Source organism: Microcaecilia unicolor, chromosome 3 (assembly GCF_901765095.1).
Source record: "Microcaecilia unicolor chromosome 3, aMicUni1.1, whole genome shotgun sequence".
Lineage (NCBI taxonomy): Eukaryota > Metazoa > Chordata > Amphibia > Gymnophiona > Siphonopidae > Microcaecilia > Microcaecilia unicolor.
Genome location: NC_044033.1, coordinates 529471720 through 529498503, shown reverse-complemented (window position 1 = coordinate 529498503; position 26784 = coordinate 529471720). Strand labels below are relative to the sequence as shown.

At 46.3% G+C, this 26784-nt stretch overlaps 2 protein-coding genes across 2 annotated transcripts in view; both read left to right on the top strand.

The window, feature by feature from the left end:
• The window catches only part of LOC115464837 (solute carrier family 22 member 16-like), a 29095-nt gene extending 6593 nt beyond the window's left edge, over positions 1–22502 (top strand). The window contains exons 2-6 of the mRNA XM_030195196.1: positions 2004–2556; positions 4120–4247; positions 10632–10741; positions 17599–17698; positions 21878–22502. Coding sequence (XP_030051056.1) covers positions 2004–2556; positions 4120–4247; positions 10632–10741; positions 17599–17698; positions 21878–22066 — 1080 coding nt within the window. The 3' untranslated portion in view covers positions 22067–22502. The remainder of the gene's footprint in view (positions 1–2003; positions 2557–4119; positions 4248–10631; positions 10742–17598; positions 17699–21877) is intronic.
• WASF1 (WASP family member 1) overlaps positions 1–26784 on the top strand; it is a 576737-nt gene that overhangs the window by 77834 nt on the left and 472119 nt on the right. The gene's annotated exons all lie outside the window — the stretch shown is intronic.

Here is a 26784-nt window from a genome sequence, read left to right as displayed (position 1 = left end):
TCAGCTTGGAGAAAAGGCGGCTGAGGGGAGATATGATAGAGGTCTATAAAATAATGAGTGGACTGGAATGGGAAGATGTCGGCATGTGAACATGTCCAAGACTGAGCTCATCGTCTTTCCACCAAAACCCACTTCTCCTCTTCCTCCACTTTCTATCTCAGTGGATAACACCCTCATCCTCCCTGTCTCATCTGCCCGCAACCTCGGAGTCATCTTCGACTCCTCCCTCTCCTTCTCGGCACACATCCAGCAGATAGCCAAGACCTGTCGCTTCTTCCTCTTCAACATCAGCAAAATTCGCCCTTTCCTCTCTGAACACACCACCCGAACTCTCATCCACACTGTCATTACCTCCCGACTTGACTACTGCAACTTACTCCTCACCGGACTCCCACTTAGCCATCTATCCCCCCTTCAATCTGTTCAGAACTCTGCTGCACGTCTTATATTCCGCCAGAACCGATATACTCATATCACCCCTCTTCTCAGGTCACTTCACTGGCTTCCAATCCGATACCGCATTCAGTTCAAGCTCCTCCTTCTTACCTACAAATGTACTCATTCTGCTGCCCCTCACTACCTCTCTACCCTCATCTCCCCTTATGTTCCCACCCGAAACCTCCGTTCACAGGACAAATCCCTCCTCTCAGTACCCTTCTCCACCACTGCCAACTCCAGGCTCTGCCCATTCTGCCTCGCCTCACTCTATGCCTGGAACAACCTTCCTAAGCCCCTACGTCAAGCCCCCTCCCTGCCCATCTTCAAGTCTCTGCTTAAAGCCCACCTCTTCAATGCTGCCTTCGGCACCTAACTCTTACCTTCAGGATATCCGGACTGCCCCAAATTGACTGCCTCCATCGTATCGTCTACTCACTTGTCCTTTAGATTGTAAGTTCTTTGAGCAGGGCCTGTCCTTTTATGTTAAATTGTACAGCGCTGCGTAACCCTAGTAGCGCTTTAGAAATGTTAAGTAGTAGTAGTAGTAGTAGTAGCATATGATGAAGCTATAAAGTTGTAAATTTAATACAAATCGGAGAAAAGTTTTCTTCACTCAATGTGTAATTAAACTCTAGAATTCGTTGCCAGAGAATGTGGTAAAGGCGGTTAGCTTACTGGGGTTTAAAAAAGGTTTGGACGTCTTCCTAAAGGAAAAGTCCTTAGCCCGTTGTTAAATTGACTTAGGGAAAATCCACTACTTTATTTCTGGGATAAGCAGCATAAAATGTATTGAACTTTTTTGGGATCTTGCCAGATATTTGTGACCTGGATTGGCCACTGTTGGAAACAGGATGCTGGGCTTTATGGAACTTCGGTCTGTCCCAGTATGGCATACTTATGTAATCTAAAGAACCCCTTCTCCTTTCTGTGTAGTATGATAACCAGGGAAGCAGGAGACAAAGACAAGGCATTTGAACCAGGCTGAGTTTTTAGACCAGCACAGGTTCTGTCCAAGAGATTTCTCCTCTTGCCATTGTCAATTACTGGTAGGTGGTCCAGCCTCTTGTTCAAGAAACTGTGGGGTGGGGATGTAAAAGTCAACATAGAATACTATGGTAAAGCTACTAGAACAGGGGTGTCCAACCTCACCCCTCACCAGGTCGGGTTTTCAGGATTTCCCCAATTAGTATGCATGAGATCTACGTGCATACAATGGAGACAGTACATGCAAATAGATCTCATTGGGGAAATCCTGAAAACCCAACTGGATTGCGGCCCTCTAGGACCGAGGTTGGAGAACTCTGCACTAGAAATCTCTGCAGTTCATTAACGGAGCAGAACCTAGAACTGTATTAGAACTTCCTTTCTCTAGGGTGGTCCTGGCCACCTTGGGAAGGTGGTGCTTCTAATATTGGGTGAACTGTAAAAAAGCAACTTAACCTTTCCTTATTATATTTCTTCCATATTCAATAGAAGTGACTGAAGAGGTGACACCAGTGGCAGACGGCATACCGAGAAGACGGCGCTCATGAAAGTTGCCTCAATCTCCTTTGTTTTTATTTCAGGTCTCCAGTGGTTACCTGGTGGTCGTTTTTGTCTATGTGACAGAGTATGTAGGCATTAAAGCTCGGACCTGGGCCTCCATGCATGTCCATGCTGCATTTGCCGTTGGAGTCATGATCGTGGCACTTGTGGGGTACTTGGTGCGCACCTGGTGGATCTATCAGGTCTGTCTGTCCATAACGACCCTGCCCTTCATCATCTTTTGCTGGCTTCTTCCAGAGACACCGTTCTGGCTTCTCTCACAGGGAAGGCACGAGGAAGTAGAAAAACTGATAAACGTGATGGAAAAATGGAATAATATTAGCACCCCTTGCAAGCTTTCCGAGCTATGTCCAACTCACCAGGATGAGCCAGTCAGTGAAATAACAGAGAAGAAGAAGAAGGCGCCCTCAGTAAAAAATCACAATCTCCTGGATCTGTTCCGCACCTGCACCATGGCAAGGAGGACCTTCTCCATCTGGTTAGTTTGGTTCACCGGAAGCCTTGGATACTACGTTTTCTCTCTAAGCTCTGTCAATCTAGGAGGCAACGAATACTTAAATCTGTTTCTCTCTGGTAAGTCCCTTCTTTAAAAATATTTTGCTGTTATGATGTCTTAACTCCTCTAGAGCTGGGAGATGGTGCTATATTGCTTATCTACTGAGAGACCAGGGTAGGTACATTAGTCTCTGCTGCTCCAAGGGCAGTTATACTACTCAGGATTTCCACCGTGAATATTCATGAGGTCTAATACTTCACATGCTTTGGCTATTCTATGATTCAGACCAGTGAACGATCCTTGAGGGCTGGAGTTTGACATTCTGGACCAGAGTGACAATCTGGCTCCAGGACATAAAAGATGATTGGTCAATCTTGGTTTAGCCTTCAAATCATCTGTCCACTTGTCAGAAATGGCTTTTTAATAGTATTTGACTGACTGGAGTATTCAAAAGATACTACCACTAGAGGCAAACCCTCTTGTGGTAGTACCACAAGACCACCACTAGAGGTCAGGACAGCCATTTTGCATTCATTCACAGCATAATCATTCATTCATGGCATAATCAAATATTAATAGACCATTGTGTTTTGAGTACAAACGTATAAACCTTATGTCATGGTGTTGTAAGCGTAGAATAATGTTATGGATGTGACACCAAAAACTCTAAAAATAATCATAGTAACTGCGTGTCGCAAAAAAGAACCAAAAGTAATGCCCAAAGACAGCAGGATAAACAAACGATAAATGAGTCCTCTGTTAAACTTGGAGTGCTAGCGAAGCACAAGTTTTATTTATTTATTATCTTTTAGCGCCCTCACTATTTCTTTTATTTTTAGCGTCCTGATACTTGTGCTTCACTAGCACTCCAAGTTTAACAGAGGACTAGTTTATCGGTATGATTATCCTGTTGTCTTTGGGCATTACTTTTGGTTCTTTTTTGCAACACGAAGTTACTATGATTATTTTTAGAGTTTTTGGTGCGTAGTAAGGTGCAGGTATGAAGGCACCATATACTGGTGGTCTTGAGAAAGACCTTTGTACTCATAAAAGAAAGCACTCTTCGTGTTGCAAAAGTCCGAAATGAAGTTGTCCCAGTGTCTGGAGTTATTGGTTCACTCCCCTTCATTTATTGCTTGTGGGATTTTGCTATTCATCCACCCAGGGGAGCATGCTTGGCCCATTATCTGAGTGTATCAAGATGGTGGTGTCTGCGTACAGAAGCAATTAAACCTCCTTGGGTGGGTGTAGATGGCTTCAGCCTTGTCACGTGATGTCATCTCCTGTCAATCAAACCTGCTTGGGTTCTACCTGAGAGTAGAGAGCTGAATCATAAGGAGATTTAAAAAGAGAGGTGGCAGTAAGCGAGAAAGAGAGATAATGGAAGTCACCCAAAGGAGAACCAAGAGGAAGGTGAACAGAGGTGGTGGTCTAGGAGAGTGCAGAGTTCTAATGCCTAGAAGATAAGCAAGGCAGCACAGAGATGGTGCACATGAATGTTGCAAGGTAGCGGGGATCCACTGGTCACCATACTGGGTCCTGCAGAACCACCAGTGAGGCTGTGTGGAACATAGCATTACTATTACAAATATTTAGGCGGGATATACATTAATAAAGACATTTCATGTGATGAAATACAGGTGCTGTGGAGCTGCCATCGTACATCGTAGCCTGCCTCGGGATGGACAGACTGGGCCGAAGAAACACACTGGCACCTTTCCTCCTCCTAAGTGCAGTCATCTGTGGCATAATTATGGTTATTCCCCAGGTCAGTATTTCTAATTAGAAGGAATGACCTTAAGGTAATTATCAGATGTCAAATCAGCCAAAGAGGAATCAGGATTTGCTGGGCACAGTTGTCCTTCTGTTCCCTTTACCATAGGACGGGGATACAGGAGTTAAGGCCTCAAGTGCTGCAGACAGGCCAAGTTTTCAGGATACCCCTAATGAATATGCATAAGATACATTGGCACACAATGGAGGTAGTATCCATGCAGATTTCTCATATGCATATTCATTAGGGATATCCTGAAAACCTGGCCTGTTTGTGGCACTTGAGGCCTGAACTCCTGCATCCCTGCCATAGGAGCTCAGAATGTCACTATTTACATTGAATGGCCTGAATAACACCTGAAACATTGAATGAGCACAGTTTTTTAAAATTGCAAATAGGCTACCAAATCCCTCTTGGGTTTCCATTGTGTCAAAGGTCCGAGCTACAACTGTTAGGTTCCTCTTACAGGCTCCTGCTGTGCCAAGGGGTGGTAGGTGGTACTACAATTCTCAGCTTCCTGCTGCTGGCTTCCATCAAGTTGAGGGAGGAGGTGGAGCTACAACTCTCAACTCCCTCTTACAGGCTTCCACTGTGCCTAGGGGTTGAGCTGCATCTACTGGCTCTCTCTTATAGGCTCCCACTGTGCCAAGGGGTGGGAGCTACAAATCCCAGCTCCCTCCTACTGGCTTCCATCAAGTTGAGGGGGGAGGTGGAGCTACAACTGTCAACTCCCTCTTACAGGCTTCCACTGTGCCTAGGGGTGGAGCTACAAATCCCAACTCCCTCCTACTGGCTCCCATCAAGTTGAGGAAGAGGTGGAGCTACAACTCTCAGCTCCCTCTTACAGGCTTTCACTGTGCCTAGGGGTGGAGCTACAGCTACTGTCTCCCTCTTATACTACTACTACTACTCAGTGTTGCCAGGTGGGCGGTTTTACCGCCCAATTGGGCAGTTTTCCACGACCCGCCGCGGGAAGTTTTTGCCCGTGGCGGGTCGCGGTTTTTTGGGCTTCTTTTTTTTCTTTTCCGCGGTTTTTCGGGTGGTTTTTTCGGCCGCGGGGGGCGGGGTTAGTGACGTTTTGGGCGGGGTTAGTGACGTTCTGGGCAGGGCCGATGATGGGGGAGGCGGGGCCGATGATGGGGAGGCGGGGCCGATGACGACGGGGGCGGGGTTGATGACGTGGGGGTGGGGGTGTCAGGGGCGGGGTTTGAGTTTGGGTGGGTTTTGGGCTGTTTTTAGGCTGGATTGGGTGGGAAAAAAATTTTCCACCTGGCAACCCTGCTACTACTACTAATCATTTGTATAGCGCTACTAGACGTATGCTGTACACATTATATACAGGTACTTTCTCTGTCCCAAGGGGGCTCACAATCTACGTTTTTTGTACGTGGGGCATAAGTACATAAGTTCATAAGTATTGCCATACTGGGACAGTCCAAAGGTCCATTAAGCCCATCATCCTGTTTCCAACAGTGGCCAATCCAGGTCACAAATACCTGGCAAGATCCCAAAAAAAGTACAAAACATTTTATACTGCGTATTCCAGAAATAGTGGATTTTCCCCATGTCCAATGTAATAATGGTCTATGGACTTTTCTTTTAGGACACCGTCCAAACCTTTTTAAAATTCTGCTAAGCTAACCACCTTTATCACATTTTCTGGCAACGAATTCCAGAGCTGAATTACACGTTGAGTGAAGAAACCTTTTTCTCCGATTCATTTTAAATGTACTACTTTGTAGCTTCATTGCGTGCCCCCTAGTCCTAGTATTTTTGGAAAGTGTAAAACAGACGCTTCACGTCTACCCGTTCCACTCCACACATTATTTTGGAGGGTTAAGTCACTTGGCCAAGGTCACAGGGAGCTACAGGTTGCCAGGATCAAAGCCTGCTGCAGTAACCGTTAGGCTACTCCTCCACTCCTTACAGGCTCCCACTGTGCCAAGGGGTGGAGCTACAAATCACAGCTCCCTCCTACAGGCTCCTATCAAGTTGAGGGGGAGGTGGAGTTACTCCTCTCAGCTTCCTCTTACAAGCTACTACTAAGCCAGTGGTGGAGCCTCGGTTACTAGCTCCCTCTCACATACACAGTTAACACATTTTCAATAAGAATATTATACTTTAGCAGTACATGCAAATCAATCTCATGCATATTCATTGTGGAATTCTTGGGCTGTGGCCATTGAGGAATGTGGTTGACCACCCCTGTCCTATTCTATAAGATAGCATGTAGCTGCCAGGGGGCTTGCATGTGGGAGGAGCACAGACATGTCTCTAACATACACGTGCATTGCATGGCATATGCCATTGCCCTGGTGTAAACGGTCACACAGTGGCGTAGCAAGGGCAGGACGGTGGAGGCGATCTGCCCCGGGTGCATGCTGCTGGAGGGTGCAGAGAGCAGCCGCGCACCTATTGGCTCCGCTGGTTCCCTGCTCCCTCTGCCCTGGAACAGGTTACTTCCTGTTCCGGGGCAGAGGGAGCAGGGAGCCAGTGGAGCCGACAGGCGTGCAGCTGCTCTTTGCACCCTCCAGCAGCCAAGAATGAACCCGGGGGGGGGGGGGGAGCTTGATGCACCGGGGAGGGGGGTGTCATTGTGCTCAGGAGGAGGGGCTTGATGCGCCAGGGAGGGGGGTGTCATTGTGCTCGGGGGGGGGGGCTTGATGCACCAGGGAGGAGGGTGTCATTGCTCCGGGGGGGGGGGGGGGGGGGTCGTGCTGCACCCTGGGGGAACGGACACCGCTGCACCTGGGGGGGGGGGGGGGTGCGCAGCAGCAATCCACCCCGAGTGCGGTCACACCTAAATTTAGGCATGCCAGTTCAGGCTTCCACTAGTATTCTATGACAGCACCTCAGGGCATAGATAATGCCAAAGTGGAGGTGCCAAGTTATAGAATTGCTCCTTTTGTGTTCTGATAATGTGTCTTCCATGCATTACTGAACAGTTAGCTAAAACACCCAAAAAGAAGCCTCGCTTTTCTCGATTTCCAGCCATTTATTCCAAATAAGTAAACAAGTAACTTGCTGCATGCGGACAGTTGAAACAAGAGCTCTGCCCTGGCAGGACGAGTCTTTGTAACTGGACATTGATCAGTTGGCAGAAGAGACTGAAGGGCTGGATACTGAGTAACTGAAGAGATGAAGGTTGGATTTCTGAATGGATGGATGTTGAAGACCACGAGAGATGAATGTGAGAGACTGGACGGATGGATGTTGGGCTTCAAGTAAAAGGAGAATGTGTCTCCAGAGGTGGAGAGAGAGGGAGGGAGAGCCAGAGGCTGTGGACTGTGTGCTCCTAAATCTAAGATGGAGAATTCTGCAGTACAGGGAGGGGTGCAAAGAGTACCCCCCCCCCCCCATAATGCTATGGGGCTGCAAATGGATTAATAGAGTGGAATGGAGGAGCAGCCTAGTAGTTAGTGCAGACCTTGATCCTGGAGACCTGGGTTTGATTCTCACTTCAGCTCCTAGTGACCTTGAGTGAGTCACTTAACCCTTCATTGCCCCAAGTGCCAAAAACTTAGATTGTGAGCCCTCTAGGGACAGAGAAAGTACCTGCTTATAATGTGTACAGCACTGCCCTCTAGGGACAGAGAAAGTATCTGCATATAATGTGTACAGCACTGCCCTCTAGGGACAGAGAAAGTATCTGCATATAATGTGTACAGGGCTGCCCTCTAGGGACAGAGAAAGTACCTGCATATAATGTGTACAGCACTGCCCTCTAGGGACAGAGAAAGTATCTGCATATAATGTGTACAGCACTGCCCTCTAGGGACAGAGAAAGTACCTGCTTATAATGTGTACAGCACTGCCCTCTAGGGACAGAGAAAGTACCTGCTTATAATGTGTACAGCACTGCATACATCTAGTAGCACTATAAAATGATTAGTAGTTACCTTGTCTGAATTGCAGATCTCCTAGTAATTGGAAGAAATGGGTCACATGCAATGTTTGACCTACAAAAACAGATGATAAAATAAATGTAAACATGCAACACACAACTGTGAGGGCAAAGCAAAATAACCCCATCCACTCTAGGCTTCTGTGCAGAGGCCACAGCCTAAATTAATTTCTACTGCCACTGTGGTCGGAGAATAAATCACTGGAACCCAGTTCCCTTTCACCTCAGTATACACAGAAGAGAGGGAAAGGTTTGGAACTCCCATGTGTGCCATTCAAAGTTGTTAGATCACAAGAGGATTGTGAAAAACTCGAGGACCTCATGAGACTGGGCAATCAAAAGCAAGGTGGCATTTAATGCGAGCAAGTGCAAAGTGATGCATGTACAAATCAGAAACTCAAACTATAGCTACATTGCAAGGTTCCACTTTAGGAAAAAGATCTAGGTGTCATCATTGATGATACGTTGAAACCCTCCACTCAGTGTGCAGCAGCGGCTAAGAAAGCAAATAGAATGTTAGTATTTATTAGGAAAGGAATGGAAAAGAAAAATGAGAATGTTATAATGCCTTTGTATTGCTCCATGGTGTGACCACACCTCGAATACTGTGTGCAATTCTAGTCACCACATCTCAAAAGAGATACAGCAGAATTAGAAAAGGTACAGAGAAGGGCAACAAAAATGACAAAGGGGATGGAGCGACTTCCATATGAGAAAAAGCTAAAGAGGCCTGGGTTTTTCAGCTTGGAGAAGATATGGCTGAGGGGAGGGAGGTATGATATAAAATACTGAGTGGAGTGGAATGGGTAGACATGAATTGCTCGTTTTCTTTTTCCAAAAATACTAGGACTAGTGGGCATTCAATGAAGCTACTGTCACGATGGTGACTGTTTCCTTGTCTGTGCTCACCTCGCCCTCTGGTGGCCAGAACCGGTGGCTGCTATGGACTGTCACACGTTCCAGACTTCAGCCCAGTCCGGTCCGGATCTTCCGGGCTGCCAGACTTGCTTTACTTGTTTGTGCCTGAACAGCACCCTTAGCTGCCTTGTGATTCCTGCAGCTTGAACTTCAGCTGCTGATGGGCTTTATTAACCACCTGGAAACTTCTGTGTTTGCCTTTGCATCGCCTAAGATCTCTGGGTTTGTTGGTGTGCTCTGTGCACTTCTGCCTAGTCCAGTTTCTTGTCTGAGTTCCTTGTCTGGTTCTAGTTAGTCTGTGTGCAGTTTAGCTTTGGTTTTATTGCTTATTTCCTAGTCTTGTTTCTGGTCTGTATTCCTTGTCTAATTCTTGGTTGTCTGTGTTTCTTTCTTAGTGGCTGCTTGGCAGCTTTCAGTCCTGACTCTTACCTGTCTGTGTTTCTTTCTTAGTGGCTTGTTGGCAGCTTTTAGTCATGACTCTTTCCTGACTGTGTTCCTCTCTTAGTGGCTGCCTGGCAGCTTTCAGTCCTTGTTCTTGAGCCTGTTTGCTTTCTGCCTAGTGTGGTATTGTTTGTCTGAGAGTCCTAGTCTAGCATTCTGCCTAGCCTCCCTTGTGTATTCTAGACCCTGTGTGTATCCTATTGGTATCCAGTTCCTGCCCTGTCCTGTAAGTCCTGCCGGCCGCTTGCACCCAGGGGATCAACTCCTGGGGAACGGCGGTCAAGCGCAGGTGAAGTCTAGTTGTTCCTGCTCTGCCTGTTCCAGCTTGTTTGCCTCAGCTGCAACTCCAGTCCGGGGTTCCAGTCCTGTTCTGCCTTGTCTCTGGTTTGGGGGTGGTTTTGCCTGCCACTGCCACTCCACAAGGGCTCAAACCCAGTGTTTCCGTGAGAAACTTAACAGCTACTAAGTAGTAAAATTTAGAACAAATTGGAGAAAGTATTTCTTTACTCAATGTGCAATTAAACTCTGGAATTTGTTGCCAGAGAATGTGGCAAAAGCAGTTAGCTTAGCAAGGTTTAAAAATGGTTTGGACAGGTTCCTAAAGAAAAGTCCATAAGCCGTTATTAAGATGAACTTGGGAAAATCCACTGCTTATTTCTAGGATGAGCCGCATAAAATTTGCTTTACTTGAGATCTTGCCAAGTGCTTGGGCTTGGATTGGCCACTGTTGGAAACAGGATACTGAGCTTGATAGACCTTCACTGTGTCCCAATATAACAATGCTTATGTTCTTATGGAGTGGGAGGTGTTGGTGGGACCAGTAGTGAATAGGGGTAGCGTTAGCAGAAATCCATCAGTTGTTGGAGAGGGCAGATTTCCTAAGAATTGTATACTTTAAGAGATACCAGCCCTTTTCTCTTCTAGCAGACGTACACTCCTGCCTATTAGGGCACTTTGTCCTTTGGTGACCTTAGCTTACCCAGAATCTCAGGGGCCTCTGGTCAGATCACTAATACCTGCTCCTTCACTGTAGAGGGGATAAGGTCAACACTCATGGGTCGGGAGAAGGGAAGCTACTACCATTCAGTAATGCTCCTGTCCTCCTCATTCCTCAGGACTTCAGTGCACTTCAGATTGCTGCCAGCATGACGGGCAAGTTTACCATTGGGGTGGCATTCGGTCTCATTTACCTGTACACAGCAGAGCTCTACCCAACCATCGTACGGTAAGAGGCTTTTTGGCTTGCGTCATCCTGTGGCTCCATTATAAGCCTAATATGAGCATCACCTTTACGATTATCTTTACGTCCCAGGAAAATCCTTTACTGAGCCATAAATGCTAAATAACTGGTACAGATGCTCTTAGGAAGCATAAAAACACATCCCTGCATTATTTGACAAGAAAGTTTAGCCCTGCTCTGGGATTGGATGGGAATGATGCACCTGCTGATCTCTGGCCAATCAGCTGCATCTGAAGTCACAGGGGTCATTGTCTTCTTCCATGGCCAAGGACTTAAAGATGCTTTAACCATTCAAACATGCCCATCTGCCTAACAAAGTAAATTTGAATAAACCAAATAAGATTGAGCAGCACGCTCTCCTCTAAACCTGTCCACCCTCAGGGATGCAGCATAATGATGGAGGTGATGCCTGAGCAGTGAACGGTTGCATGGCTAGAAGTCCAGTGTCATTCCTAACTGTGCAGTACCCAAGAGCTGGGCTTTCTGTTAGGAAAATTTGAATTGAATCTCTCACCAAAGAAAGCCACACTCTCAGGACTCTGAGCAAATTCTGCACAGAGAGACAAACCATCAGGGTAGAAATCCCGATGCAGTCTGATCTAAAACTCTCAAATGCTAACTTAAATAGACAAAGAACTCCATCAACAGGTGCATATTTTCTAACTAAGTTTTAATGAGGTAAAAAGCAATCACTTCTTCTTACCTTTGAAGTTATGTTTCTCTACTAAGATAAGTAGACTTCTAACTACTACTACTACTACTATTAAACATTTCTATAGCGCTACTAGACTTACGCAGCGCTGTACAAATTAACATGAAAAGACAGTCCCTGCTGAACAGAGCTTACAATCTAAATTGGACAGACGAACAGACAGCTAGGGGTGGGGAAATTGCAGTGGTAGGGGTGATAAGTGAGGGTGTTGAGTAAGAGAGTCATGGTTAGGAGTCGAAAGCAGTAGCAAAGAGGTGGGCTTTAAGCCTAGACTTGAAGACAGCCAGAGACTGAGCCTGACGTACTGGCTCAGGGAGTCTATTCCAGGCATAGGGAGCAGCGAGATAGAACTCATTAACTCATTAAAACATACCAATGGGATGATATAGTTGAGCGGGTTTTTCTGACTAGCAAGCTTTTACAGCTGCAAAACTTCTGGTCACCATTTAATGAGGTAAAATACATAAACATTTCTTTGCTTTTCCCTCTAATGGCTACTTAGATAAGGCTCAATCTATTTCCTTGCTAACAATCTAGTGAATTACAGTCATGGCCTATGAATGACTTTTCTTTACTCTACTCTGCAGTAAGGCCTAACTAATTCTAACATGCATTTCTCTAAGGCAAGCATAAGGTACAGTACATATGTAGAATAATTTCATTTTTTTATAACACTTTCTTTCTAGCCATTTCTTGAGGGCTGGGTATTCATGGTGCCACCTGGTGCCTGTGATATTTCTTAACAGAATTCTGCCAAGATTCATTATTGCCTTCTAGCACTCAGAGCACCTGGTCTTTCCTAACTCACATATTAACCCAACATGACCCTGCTTGATTTCTGAGATCCAACAGGTTCAGGCTTGCCCAGGCTACTGTTGCTGGAAATGAGTCCAGAGTAATAATAGCTTTGGAAGACACTGCATGTATTCAGGAGCATAGAAATAGACAAGAAGTGTGGGGGGGGGGGGGGGGGGGGTAGGATGTACATAAATTTTGAGAAATAAAATTTGTTGTAACATAGTAAATGACGGCAGATAAAGACCTGAACGGTCCATCCAGTCTGCCCAACAAGATAAACTCATTTTACATGGTATGTAATACTTTATATGTATATCCGAGTTTGATTTGTCCCTGTCTTTCTCAGGGCACAGACTGTAGAAGTCTGCCCTGCACCGGTTTTATTCTCCAAATACCGGCGTCGCCACCCATGTCTGCTAAGATTCCATAGATCCATTCCTTCTAAACAGGATTCCTTTGTGTTTATCCCACGCTTGTATGAATTCCATTACCGTTTTCATCTCTACCACCTCCTGCAGGAGGGCATTCCACATATCCACCACCCTCTCTGTGAAAAAATACTTCCTGACATTACTCCTGAGTCTGCCCCCCTTCAACCTCAATTCATGTCCTCTAGTTCTACCACTTTTCCGTCTCCAGAAAAGGTTCGTATGCAGATTAATACCTTTCAAATATTTGAACGTCTGTATCATGTCACCCCTGTTTCTCCTTTCCTCCAAGGTATACGTGTTCAGGTCGGCAAGTCTCTCCTCGTACGCAAATCCCATACCGTTTTCGTAGCTTTTCTTTGCACCACTTCCAGTCTTTTTACATCTTTAGCCAGATATGGCCTCCAAAACTGAACAGAATACTCCAAGTGAGGCCTCACCAACAACTTGTAGAGGGGCATCAACACCTCCTTTCTCCTGCTGGTTATGCCCCTCTCTACGCAGCCTAGCATCCTTCTAGCCACGGCCATCATCTTGTCACATTGTTTCTTCACCTTCAGATCCTACGACAAGGTCTCTCTCCTGAGTCGAGCTTGCTAATCTCTCCCCTCCTATTCGGTATCTCTCTTTTGGGTTTCTACACCCCAAATGCATCACTCTGCACTTCTTGGCATTATATTTTAACTAATCAATAACAAATAGTACTGTTCTATATAAATTACAAAATCTTTATTAGTGAAAATAAATCAGTGCATTAAAAAACTACTAAAAAGAAACCCTGCAACTCACTCGCATAGCCATTCACACCACATTTATACCCTCATTAACCCTAAATTGCAGTTTCTTCAGTCTCTGTATATCGCGAGTGAGTTGCAAGGATACTTTTTAGTAGTTTTTTAATGCACTGATTTATTTTCACTAATAAAGATTTTGTAATTTGTATAGAACAGGAGTACTATTTGTTATTGATATTTTAGGTACTTCCTATTGTATGTATATCCCCTATTAAGATTAAGATTATATTTTAACTGCCAGACCCTTGACCATTCTTCTCATCGTTTCTACTCCCTCCAGGGTATCCACTCTTTGTGTCATCTGCAAAAAGGCAAACCTTTCCTTCCAACCCTTCTGCACTATCTCTCACAATTATATTAAACAAAATGGGCCCCAGCACTGAACCCTGAGGAAACCCACTGCTCACCATCCTTTCCTCCGAGCTGATTCCATTTACCACCACCCTCTGCCACCTGTTGGTCAACCAGTTTTCTATCCAGTTCACCACTTTCGGTCCTAAGTTCAGCCCTTTCAGCTTATTCATGAGTCTTCTGTGGGGGACCGTATCAAAGGCTTTGCTGAAATCCAAGTAGATTACATCTAGCGCAAGGCCTTCATCCATTTCTTTTGTCACCCAGTCAAAGAAGTCAATGAGATTCGTTTGGCAGGATTTTCCTTTGGTAAAGCCATGTTGCCTCAGGTCCTGTAACCTGTTGTCTTCTAGAAAGTTAACTATCCTTTCTCTCAGCAGTGATTCCATTACTTTTCCTACCACCAATGTGAGACTTACCGGTCTGTAGTTTCCCATTTCTTCCCTGTCTCCACTTTTGTGAAGAGGGACCACATCCGCTCATCTCCAATCTCACGGAACCTCTCCCGTCTCTAAAGATATATAAGAGTCCTGCCAGGACCTCCCTGAGCTCCCTCAGTATCATGGGATGTATCCCATCTGGCCCCATAGCTTTGTCCACCTTCAGATTCTCCAGCTGTTTATAAACTCTTTCTTCCGTAAATGGCGTAGTATCCACTCCATTCACAGATATTCCTTCAGCAGCCAACCGCAGTCCTTCACCAGGATTTTCCTCCGTGAACACTGAAGAGAAGTAATTGTTTAGCACATTCGCTTTATCTTCATCACTCTCCACATAGCCATTCTCATTATCTTTCAGTCTCGCAATTCCATGCCTATCTTTTCTCCTTTCTCCAATGTATCTGAAAAAGGTCTTGTCACCTCTCTTTACATCTTTAGCCATTTTTTCTTCCGCTCGCGCTTTCACTAGCCGTATTTCCCTCTTTGCTTCTTTGATTTTAATCCGATAATCATTTCCATGATTCTCTCATTGCATTCTTTTGTATTTCTTGAACAAAGCCTCTTTTGCTCTTATTTTTTCAGCTACTTGGTTTGGAAAACCATATAGGCTTCCTGTTTCTCTTGGTTTTGTTTAATTTCCTCGTGTAAAGATCAGGTGCCATATTTATAGCAGCCTTTAGCTTTGACCAATGATTTTCCACTTCTTCTATGCCTTCCCACTTCAACAGCTCCTTTTTCAGGTATTACCCCATTTTATCAAAATCAGTCTGCCCAACAAGATAAACTCATATGTGTATACCTTACCTTGATTTGTACCTGCCTTTTTAGGGCACAGACCGTACAAGTCTGCCCAGCAGTATTTCCCGCCTCCCAACCACCAGTCCCGCCTCCCATCACCGGCTCTGGCACGGACCGTATAAGTCTGCCCTCCACTATACTCGCCTCCCAACCACCAACCTCTCTTCCCCCACCTGCTCCACCACCCAATTTCGGCTAAGCTTCTGAGGATCCATTCCTACTGCACAGGATTCCTTTATGCATATCCCACGCATGTTTGAATTCCGTTACCGTTTTCATCTCCACCACCTCCCGCGGGAGGGCATTCCAAGCATCCACCCTCCTCTCCGTGAAAAAATATTTGTCTGAGCAAGGCACTTTGACAGGCGTCCACAATCTCCCTACTTCTTTCCATTTCCGCAGACGGGACGTTCCAATCCATGTCAGACAAATTGAAATCTCCCAACACCTCCCCTTTCATACCAATCTTTTGAATATCCTCTATCAGATCCTTGTCTAGCGTCTCTATTTGTGCCGGAGGTCTGTAGATAACCCCCGTGTGGATACAGGTTCCATCTTCCCTTTCCAGGATGATCCATAAAGCTTCTTTCTTTCCCCATGTGCCCCGCATTTCAGCCGCTCTGATATTGTCTCTCACATACAGCGCCACTCCTCCACCCCTGCGGCCCTCTCTATCCTTTCTAAAAAGATTATAGCCCGGTATAGTCCCATCCCATTCAAGGGAATCATTCAACCATGTCTCTGTAATAGCAACAATATCCAAGTTTTCTTCAAACATCAGGGCTTGCAAGTCTTGAACTTTTTTACCTAGACTACGAGCATTTGTGCTCATTGCTTTCCATCTGCGTAGAGAGTTTAGGTGGTTTTCTGTATTTAGATAACCTTTCCCTCTGCCATCAAGTTTATTCTGGGAGTGACTTTCTGAATTCCCTTGTTTCCTTTTGTCAGCCCCGCCTTCTAGTTTAAATGTCTAGAAACATACTGTCTGAATTTCTCCCCAAGGATCCTTTTTCCCGTCACCGAAAGATGTAGCCCATCATTACAGTACAACCTGTTATTTTTCCATGTATTACCCTACGCCCCTATGTGATTAAAACCTTCTTCTTTCACCAAGACTCAAGCCACTTATTGAACTCCACTGTTTTGTGTAGTCTTTCTTCTCCCTTCCCCCACGTGGGAATTATTTCAGAAAAAGCCACAGTCCAAACCAAAGATTTCAGTCCCTCCCCAAGCTTCTGGAATGCTCTCTGTGCTGTAAACTTGCTATTGTTGGCCAGGTCATTTGTCCCCAGGTGAATTACAACATCAGAATTTGAAGCCTCTCTCTCTTCTCGGATCACTTTCAGAATTTGGTCGGTACATCTGGTAGCTGAAGATCCTGGAAGGCATTTCACTAGGTTGGAACCCTTGAACTGTGTTCCTAAGTTAATGCCTCTGATAATGGAGTCTCCGATCAGTAAGAGTTTTCTGCTTTTCACCAATCTGTCATTTTTGGGGGGATGTTTCTGGGGTTGTGCTACTTTCATTGCCTCTGGTTCCACCACAGTACTTCTTTTTTCAGCATTATAATGATGCAACGCCGCAAAAGAATTTGACAGGGTCAAAGGTTGGGAAGGTGAGAGCTTCTGTGTCACAGATCTTAGTCTACCTGAGCCTACTGCGACCTGTCTATTCCTCTGTTGTTGCATTCTCTGTGGCAGTGGTAAATTGGCAGAGAATTGATTAATCCTGGATGCTTTTTTAGTTGAAGCTAATTCTTTCTTGAGTTTGTTGATCTCATCTTTCAAAGCTGATAATTGGGAGACAGATAGGACAAGCTCTAAGGCTCCAGATAGTTTGCCTTAGGATTAAAGCATAACATGTACTGCACTGAATAAAGGACATAGTAACAGTAATGTACCACAAGAGATCAGCAAAAGTGGTCTTCTATTAGTGAAGATAATATTTATTGTTGATAAGGAGGAAAGACTGGGAGAGAAAGCTCTCTTCTTCCAAGTCCCCCTGAAGTTTGACAATCCAAATGCTTCCATTTATACCCTTAATCACATATGAGGTCATTAATCCATCTACACAGAATTTTATAGCATTAGCAAAACTTCTGTTTTTAGAACGCTGAACTTAATATAAGCAAATATGCTACAAGTCTAAAGTATAAAGTACAATGGAAAAAAACTATTACATTGTGTTTCTCAAATACATTTAATAATAGAGTAACATTTATAGCCTGTTCTCTTCAGTTAAACACAGAGTTGTTGTTGATTTACTTTTCCAAAAGGAGACATCTATCATAATACTTCTTTAACCTCTCTTATCTAAAGCTCTTTCTTTGTCTGCAGTAAAGAATGACTTCTATTTGTACATTCTGGCCTTCTTTTCACTAACCTATCATTTGTCAATCCTCACATAAGACAATTTCTAATATTTTGCTGACAAAAAATGTTAACTCTAACTTTTCCAGTTCCACAGGGGCTCTCTTAAAACTGTAGTACTAGGCTAATAATTGTTACGGGTGGTATTTCAGGTCTCTTGCAGTTGGCAGCGGAAGCATGATGTGTCGCATTGGAAGCGTGGTCGCCCCTTTCTGTGTTTACTTGGCTGATGTCTGGGTCTTCATGCCACAGGTAACCTCAAGCGCAGAATGTACCTGTGCTTTGAAAATGTGCCAGCCTCTAATAACCTTTTTACTGATTGATTACCAATTCAATCAGAAAACATCTTTGTATTAACTGCCCAGAGTCATGGATGGACTTAGGATAGGGCAGCCAGGACACGTAGCTCAGATTCTGCTTAGGGACAACAAATAGACTTCTCTGGACATGATTCTATGGGACACTGGATTTGAACATAGGAAGGTCCCAACAATTCCCATTTGGCTCACACACTGAGCACACAAGGTCATTACTCAAGACTTGGTCAAACTAATTTCAACTCTAAAATTAGAGCCTGATCACTGTAATGAAAGGTACTCACTGCTGTGATTGCTTAGGAAAGTATGGCATGCCATAGGACTAGTTATGGCAACTAGTTACACGGACTACTTCTACAGCCCTCTGTACAGTATCTGATCACTGCCCTCTTCCCTCCCCCCCAAACATACAGGCATTGATGTGTGTAAATTAGCAACTTGGCAAGGCTCAGGGAAACTTGGTAACCTGAGCTTGTAGCCAGCTGTCTTCAGGGTTTGTGACAGTGGGGGACCATGTGGTGGAGGGAAATATATGTGCAGGAGAGCCAACCCATGAGCTTGCAGACAGCCGCTAAAGGTCCTGCTGGACCTGCACATAGCCAGCAGCTCTCAAGCACATCTTGTTGCTTTGATGGTTGCTGCTGTGAGCCAGTGAGTATTTGTGGGAACTGGTAAGGAAGTTTGGAGAACTGTGGGGGGGACAGAAGAGAGAGAGATGCAGGAACAGGGGGTCTGTTGGGGAGGGGGGGTGGAGGCAGAGCCGTAGCGAGGGGAGCTGACACCCGGGGCGGGTCGCCGCTGCGCACCCCCCTCCCGGGTGCAGCACGGCGCACCCTCCTCCCGCTGGAGCGCACCCCCCCCCGAGCGCATACCTCCCCCCCCTCGGAACGCATACCTGCGGCGAGGGACGGGCGGGAGGGCCGATCCGCCCCGACTGCACGTTGCTGGGGTGTGTCGGCTCCGCGCTGGTTCACTGCTCTCTCTGTCCCGGAACAGGAAGTAACCTGTTCCGGGGCAGAGAGGGCAGTGCACCAGCGCGGAGCCGACACCCCCCAGCGGCGTGCACCCGGGGCGGACCGCCCCCCCGCCTCCCTCTTCCTACGCCACTGGGTGGAGGATAGGGTTACCATATGGCATATGGCTCCAGAAAAAGGAGGACGGATTGAGCCATCCGGGTTTTACTTCCATTGCTTTGCAATGGAAGTAAAACCTGGCTGGCTCAATTCCTTCCATTGAAAGCAATGGAAGTAAAACCCGGCTGGCTCAATCCGTCCTCCTTTTTCTGGAGCCATATGGTAACCCTAGAGGAGGACAGGAGGGAACAGAGATATGCTCAGGTCACAGTCTCCCTTGGAAGCATGAGTTCAAATCCCACTCCTGACAAGCCTGAGCTCCTTTCCTTCCAGTACCCAAAAACTGCATGGTTCCAGAGTTCAAATCCTGCTAGTGATTCTTGTGACAAGATTAGCATCAGGAAATGTCAACTTTATGGCCATGTATTTGAACGTGCTCATGGTTCTAGCTTTATAGAAGAGGAGGATGAATGATGAGGAGCTGCCACACAGGCTCTCGTTGCCCCACCCAATGAACTCAATCATCTGCCGGTGAGGTTTGGGGATCCCTGCCAGTCATGCTACTTCACCAAGCTGGTTCTATTTGTTGTTTTACTGTCCCCACCCCCAGTCTCTATCACCCTGGGCAACTACCACATTTGCCTAGTGGTATAGCCCAAGGAGGTTTAATTGACAGGAGATGGCATGACATCACAAGGCTGAAGCCTTCTCCCTCAGCAGCTGCCATCTTAATACACTCAAAACAATTCTCTGCCACATCTGCGTGCCTGAGGTTTAGTCTAGCCCTGATTAATACACCCCTCCCCCACCAAAAAAAGCCCCAACCTGGCATTTAAAAAAAAAGCAGCCTGGTGGTCGTTGTATATGGCAGCAGCTGTAAAGTGACAGTGGCGTGGCAGGATAGCAGTGTCTCAGTAGATAAGAGCCTGGAGAGTGGTGGTGTGCTGCGGGAGCTGGATACTGCGTCTTGTCCTCAGGCAAAACTAGGGAGCTATCCCATGGTTTCTACCCTTCGCTTCCCTGACGATGAGGCGGCCATTTAGGATTCTTGTGGAGCTGTGAGAGCATGGCAGGTGTATGACTTGCTGGGTTTGGGGATTTAGCTTGGTAACGGGCAAGAGGTGTGCTGGAAAGACCTGAGAGGAAGTGCAAGTATTGTTATTATGGCTGTTATGGGCCTGATTTAATTAAGCTTTCTGCTTTGGGAAGCAATTAAACCTCCTGGGTGATAAGAAAAGGTCTGATTCACTGTGTTATCTGCACTGACTGTGGCAGCTTAGCTCCTGATGCAGAGGGTCAGTTTCAGTAATCTGGGATGTGTGTATATGTGTAAGATACAGGAGCAGTGAATGTTTAATTTTACTATTAATACTATGTTGTAAATTCTTCTCTTTTTTACATTAATCTCCGGATTTATTACTTTGGCAACAAATGGAAAACTGTCATGCCAACTTAAGTCATTAAGGGCCCTTTTTAATAAACGAGTGAGCGGAAGAGGGTGGAAGATCTGTTCGAGTACGAGGGCTGCAAAGTTGGATGAGGCATTTATAGGCGTTTGCTATTGTTTTGGGTGACTCAATATGGTAGCAGGTTCCGCCTACTGGCTTCAGGCCCTTGCAATGGGCCAAGCTATCTCCTGTCTACTAAACCTCCTTGGTATAGCCAGCTTTGTACTTCACTCTGTTGGAACTTGGGCCTTGTTTACTAATGTGTGTTAAAGTAAACATGAATTAGTTTGATTTAATGATTTAATGCAGTTAAATAAGGCACAGCCCGTTATTCTCAATGGTTCTCGTGTCCTTGGATCATCTTGGTCCATTTCCCACTGTCTTTTCTGCTTTGCGTCCTTCGTTGGGATTTTAGTGTTCCTCCACCACAGTGGCCTTTCTTTGCACAAATGCCCAAATTCTGCCAATAAAAATGAAAGAAGTGGGAATAAAAACCAGGCTTATCAAAAAAACTGGAACCAGTGTGCCTGGGAAAAAGGCTTTTTTTCTGTGGCAAAAAATGGACGTGCGTCAAAATTAAAATGAGTGCGTGTCCATTTTCAGCCTGGGACCTTACCACCACCCATTGACTTAGCGGTATGAATCTCACGCGATAACTGGGCGGTAAGCATCAGTGGCAGGGGCTAGTTCCAATTTGACACACATCCAGGTGCCTACAAACCTTAGTAAAAGGGCCCCTTAAGTTAAGCATGTCAACTTGTGGCCTGCCCATGCTCCACCCAGACTCCCCCTGTTAAATACATCAGATATGTGTATTTAAGCTCATAGCTCGCACTTACACACGTATGTTCTGAACACTTACATGCATATGTAAGCAGGGACATATCTGTGTGGGGCCCCCGTAGATTTGGCCCTGAACCCCCCTGCCGACGACCCTCTCCACCCCCCCCCCCTCCTGCCGCCAACCCGCCATCGCCTATCTTTGCTGGCGGGGCACCCCAACCCCCGCCTGCCGAGGTCCTCTCTTCCGTTGCAGCAAAGCTTCCTGTTCTGAGTCTGACGTCCTGCACGTACAACGTGCAGGACGTCAGACTCAGAATTTGAAACTGAAGGAAGCTTTGCTGCAACGAAAGAGAGGACCTCGGCTGGCGGGGGTTGAGGTCCCCCGCCAGCTTTGCAATGGAAGAACCTCGGCTGGTGGGGGTTGGGGTCCCCCACCAGCTTTGCAACAGAAGGACCTCGGCTGGCGGGGGTTGGGAGTCCCCCACCAGCAAAGATAGGCGGCGGGAGAGGTTTGGCGTCGGGAGGGGGGTGGAGAGGGTCGTCGGCAGGGGGGTCATCGGCGTCGGGGGGGGGGGGCTAAAATTTGCCTCTCACTCTGGCTCTGGCCCCCCCCCCTCCTGCCAAAGTCCAGAAACGCCTCTGTATGTAAGTGTCACCCCTCAGTGTGGATGACCACATCAAGTCCTTCTTTACATCCGATCCTCAAAGAACATACAGCCTGCAGAGACTCTCTAACTTCCTATCTCCCCACCCTCCTCAATGCACGTTATCATCAGTCATATACTATGTATATCATTTGCTGTCTTACAGTTGCTGGTAGGCTTCATGGCACTTCTTACTGGGGCGTTGACGCTGATGCTTCCGGAGACTCTGGGAGAGCCACTGACCAGTACCATGGAGGAAGCTGCAGCACTGGGAGCAAGGAGAGACAGGAGAGCGCAGAAGGAGGAGACGGCCTTCAGCGATGTGGCATTAGAAAAACTGGAGGCCCCTGTCTGAGTTTCAGTGTCAGGACAAACATACATCCCTACCACCATCACCCAGACTGCTGCAGGATCTAGGGAATCCCCACTGCTATAGCCCTGAGTGAGGGCAGGTCCCCTAGTTAACTCCCACTACCATAACTTGGACTGGGAACCACTGCATGGTCGTTGCCTATCACTCTCCTCCTGACTAGGGTCATTGGCCCACGAAGCCAGGGTCTGAGGAGCTGCTGTACCTGATTTGCAGAAGCTTCAGGCTGTATCTTCAGGAAGAAGTCCCAGTTTTCAGTGTTTATGTGTTTGATGTATATTATTTGGGAACTTTTCATCCTTATCTGTGATTTTTTTTAAAACTGTTATAACAGAACATTGTTTTGGGTTCAGCTCTTCCACAAGAATCACCGTGTACTTTTCCAGATGATAATGTGATAAAGACAAGCAGCTTTGTGGCATCATTATATTTCACTTCTAGCATCACGCGGGGCGAACAGAAATTACTGGCAGAAAATGAATAACACCTGCTAAACAGCGCTTCTACATTCAAGAGAGAAAGAAAGACCGAAAGGCGTGATAATAAATTGTCAGGACCAAATTGTCCAGCTGCTCAGTGGCAGAGGGGAGGGATCTGGGTTCAATTCACAGTTCGGGTCCTCTGTTTCCCAGCCACATTTCGCTGGGAACACTGCAGAGGCAACGTTTACAGTCCCAGTCATTGTGCGATGGTGCCTCCTAGTGGTTGGGTTTAAGGCCCATGATTGTAGGTTTCCAGAAGGAGCAGTGGCAAAGCATATGTTAGGCCCCTTCCTGAGGACCATCGCTACAATGATGGGACTAAAGTGAGTTGGGACTCAGGGCCAGTCCTAGGGTCTCTGGCGCCCCCCAGCAGACTATGAGTTGGGGCCCCCCCCCCAATCTCCTTAATCTCTTCTCCCACCCTGCCCCTGTCCAGCGATTCTCCTTCGCCCCATCCCCCGCCGCCCTTGGTACTTTAAATCTTTAATTTACCTCCGTTCCAGCAGCCACGTCATTTGAAAGCCCTGCCCTGTCTCTAGCCTTCCTTCCCTCGTGAGTTCGTTCCCTCGGAGTCCCGCCCTCGAGGAAATGACATCAGAAGGCGGGACTGCGGAACGAAGTAACGAAGGGAGGGAAGGCTAGAAACAGGGCAGGGCTTTCAAATGACGTGGCTGCTGGAACGGAGGTAAATTAAAGATTTAAAGCACCAAGGGGGGCGCAGTATGGCGGCGCCCCCTGCGGTGCTTACCCTGCATACCGGGTTTGACCGGCCCTGTTGGGACTGGAACTAAAATAGAAGAAAAGACCCCGGGTAGCTGCAGTGAAGTCTCAGGGTGTCATAGCCTAGCAGACAGCTTCCAGTTGAATTGCAAGAACAAACGAATGGAAAGAAATTGCCACAAATGAATGCAAGTATCTTCCACTTACGGAGCACGGCATATGATGATCATGATAGTCAACCAGTCTGTCCAGTTATTTACATACCCGCAGCAACTTCTTCTTTTTTTTTCACCATAACCACATGATGGGGCCTTTTCCTAACTGAAGTCAAGTGCTAATGCATGCCTAACGCTGCAAGAGAAAGGATGTGCTGAAATCTCTACATACTAATCACAGGTTAAATACGTTTTTCAAAATTTGAAATGGTGTCATGGCAGAGAGTGGGTGTTCCTGAGCTAACCAGTTAGCACCAGGGGCATAGCCAGACTTCGGCAGGAGGGGGGGTCCAGAGCCCGAGGTGAGGGGGTACATTTTAGCCTTCCCTCCTGGCGCCGCCAACACCCCCCCCCCCCGCCATTGCCAACCCCCCCGCCACTGCCACCACCGCCACCAACCCTGCTGACAACCCTCTCAACCCCCCCCCCCCGCCGCTGCCATCGCCTACCTTTGCTGGCGGGAGACCCCAACCCCCACTAGCCAAGGTCCTTCCGGCGCAAGGCTTCGTTCTGTTTCTGTGAGTCTGACATTGTCAGACTCAGAAACAGAACGAAGGAAGAAGAGGACCTCGGCTGGCGGGGGTTGGGGTCCCCCGCCAGTAAAGGTAGGTGGCGGCAGGAGGGGGGTTGAGAGGGTCATCGGCAGGGGGGGGGTCAAAGTTGGTGGCGGGGGGGTTAAAATGTGCCCCCTCACCTTGGGCTCTGGACCCCCCTCCCGCCGAAGTCTGGCTACGCCCCTACATTGGGCACGCTTAGACGCTTATGTGGCTTCGTGAAAGGGCCCCTTAAGTTGTTGCTGCATTGATTATAGTTTCAAGTTTTGTGCATTGAAAGATTTTTTTTATGCCAATGATGAAGAGTTGTCGGTTGCCAAGGGTGTTATTGCCTTGAACTCGTTGAGGCTTTTTCCTTTCAATGCTTAATATAAGCTTGGTGCATTATTAGTTGAAACATTCTAAGAACAATTTCGATAGCTGTATTTGTGAGTAGCATTTTGAGTTCTTACCCCATTTTTTGCTTGCTTGAGTAGAAACATTAGCACATGGCCTGCTAATGCAGAAAATTGGTAAAAGTGGCCTTAGCATGTGGGAAAGACCCATCTAAGGGTCACTGCAGCTTAGTAAAAGCATCTCTATGTAAATTAAGCCAGTGCACAGACCAAACTTCTTTTCATTTATTACTTCCCACCAAATCTAAGCTTAGAGCGACATACATCACCAAACATTAAAATTACAAATTTCTGAAATAATTTCACCTAAGCAGAAAAACAAAAAAAACTTCATAAAAACTGTTAAAATACACAAAAAGTTTTGAAAAGCACCAGTTGATTTGAAATAGCCTAAATGTAATCATATGTCTAAAAACTGTCATATCTCCAATCTCTCAGATATTTGGGCAGAGAATATTTTTTATGAGTCTTCTGAAGATCAATCTCCTTTAGCAAAGGAAGACAAAATATACAGACAGCTGCTAATCTCAAAGATCTAGCAGGTCTGCAGTGGGTATGCACTGCAGAGATTTGCAGACCAGTGTAAAAATGTTAAATGTTACATGATCAGCTACCCACAACCAACTTCAGGAACCCCTCATAGAAATAGGATGGCCTTGCATTATTACGTCCTCGACCAGTCTGATTGAAACATTGTAATCCGTATAAAACTCTGGTCAATAAATCCTTGTAAAGCCTGTAAGAACTATCATATTCCATCAAGTCCAATATCTTGTTTGCAACAGTGGCCAATCCAGGTCACAAATACCTGGCAAGATCCCAAAAAAGTACAAAACATTTTATACTGCTTATCCCAGAAATAGTGGATTTTCCCCAAGTCCATTTAATAACGGTCTATAGGCTTTTCCTTTAGGAAGCCGTCCAAACCTTTTTTTAAACTCCGCTGAGCTTAACCTGCCTTTACCACATTCTCTGGCAACGAATTCCAGAGTTTAATTACACGTTGAGTGAAGAAAAATTTCTCCGATTTGTTTTAAATTTACTACATTGTAGCTTCATCGCATGCCCCCTAGTCCTAGTATTTTTGGAAGTCGTCCCATCCCCTTTATCATTTTCGTTGTCCTTCTCTGCACCTTTTCTAATTCCACTATACTTGACAGCATCCCAAAAAATAGTAAGATTCCATGCTGATTACATCAAGGGATAAGCAGTAGATTTCCCCCAAATCTACCTTCATAACTGTTTATAGACTTTTCCTCTACGAACTTGCCAAACTTTTTTTTAAACCCAGCTACATTATCTGCTTTTAATACATCATCCAGCAACAGATTCCAGAGCTTAATTGTGCGTTGAGTGAAAAAATTTATTCTCTGATTTAAAATAAGTCTTGATGTTATGGTTGAACTACCATCACAGGATCTTCTTTAACATAGTAACATAGTAGATGACGGCAGAAAAAGACCTGCACGGTCCGTCCAGTCTGCCCAACAAGACAAACATATGTGTATACCTTACCTTGATTTGTACCTGCCTTATTCAGGGCACAGACCGTACAAGTCTGCCCAGCAGTATTTCCCGCCTCCCAACCACAAGTCCCGCCTCCCATCACAGGCTCACAGACAAACAAGGATGGAAAAGTCGCACATGAAGTTGAAAGAAAGTAGATTTATCTATTGAAAAATCTTGAATATCTATCTTCACATGAGAATCAATCATGGTTCCAGACAGAAGATTGGCAAGCAAGTTAGACATCCTAGTTGATACAAATTGTAAACTGGGTCAGAAATCGATTGAGTAAAGAGAGCGTAATACACAATGGGGTTGGCATTGTGCCCAGTCCTCCTTAATGAATTGATAAAGGACATCAAGGAAGGGTTAGAAAGAACAAACTTTTTTTTGTCTTTTCACAGATTATATGAAAACTGCCAACCAGGGGTGTAGCCAGACCTCAAGGTGGAAGGGGGCCAGAGTCCAAGGTGGGGGGGGGCACATTTTGGTTGCCACCCTGCTGCTGCCTCCCGTGCCGCCTTGCCATCCCCCCTCCGCCACTCACTGCCACTGCTGTACATCTTGGCTGGCAGGGATCCCCAACCCCCACCAGCTAAAGCACCGCCACTGCAAATACCTTGGCTGATGGGGTCCCACCCCCCGCCAGCTGAAGACTTCATCCACTGCTGGTCTGCGGAGGTGGCGCCGCATTGCCTGCCCTGCTCTCCTCTTCATGTCCGGCATTCTCAATTTCACTAAAAGGAGCGTGCCTGACATGAGGAGAAGAGAGAGCAGAGCAGGCAATGCAACGCCTCCGCCGCAGACCAGCACTGGACAAAGTCTTCAGCT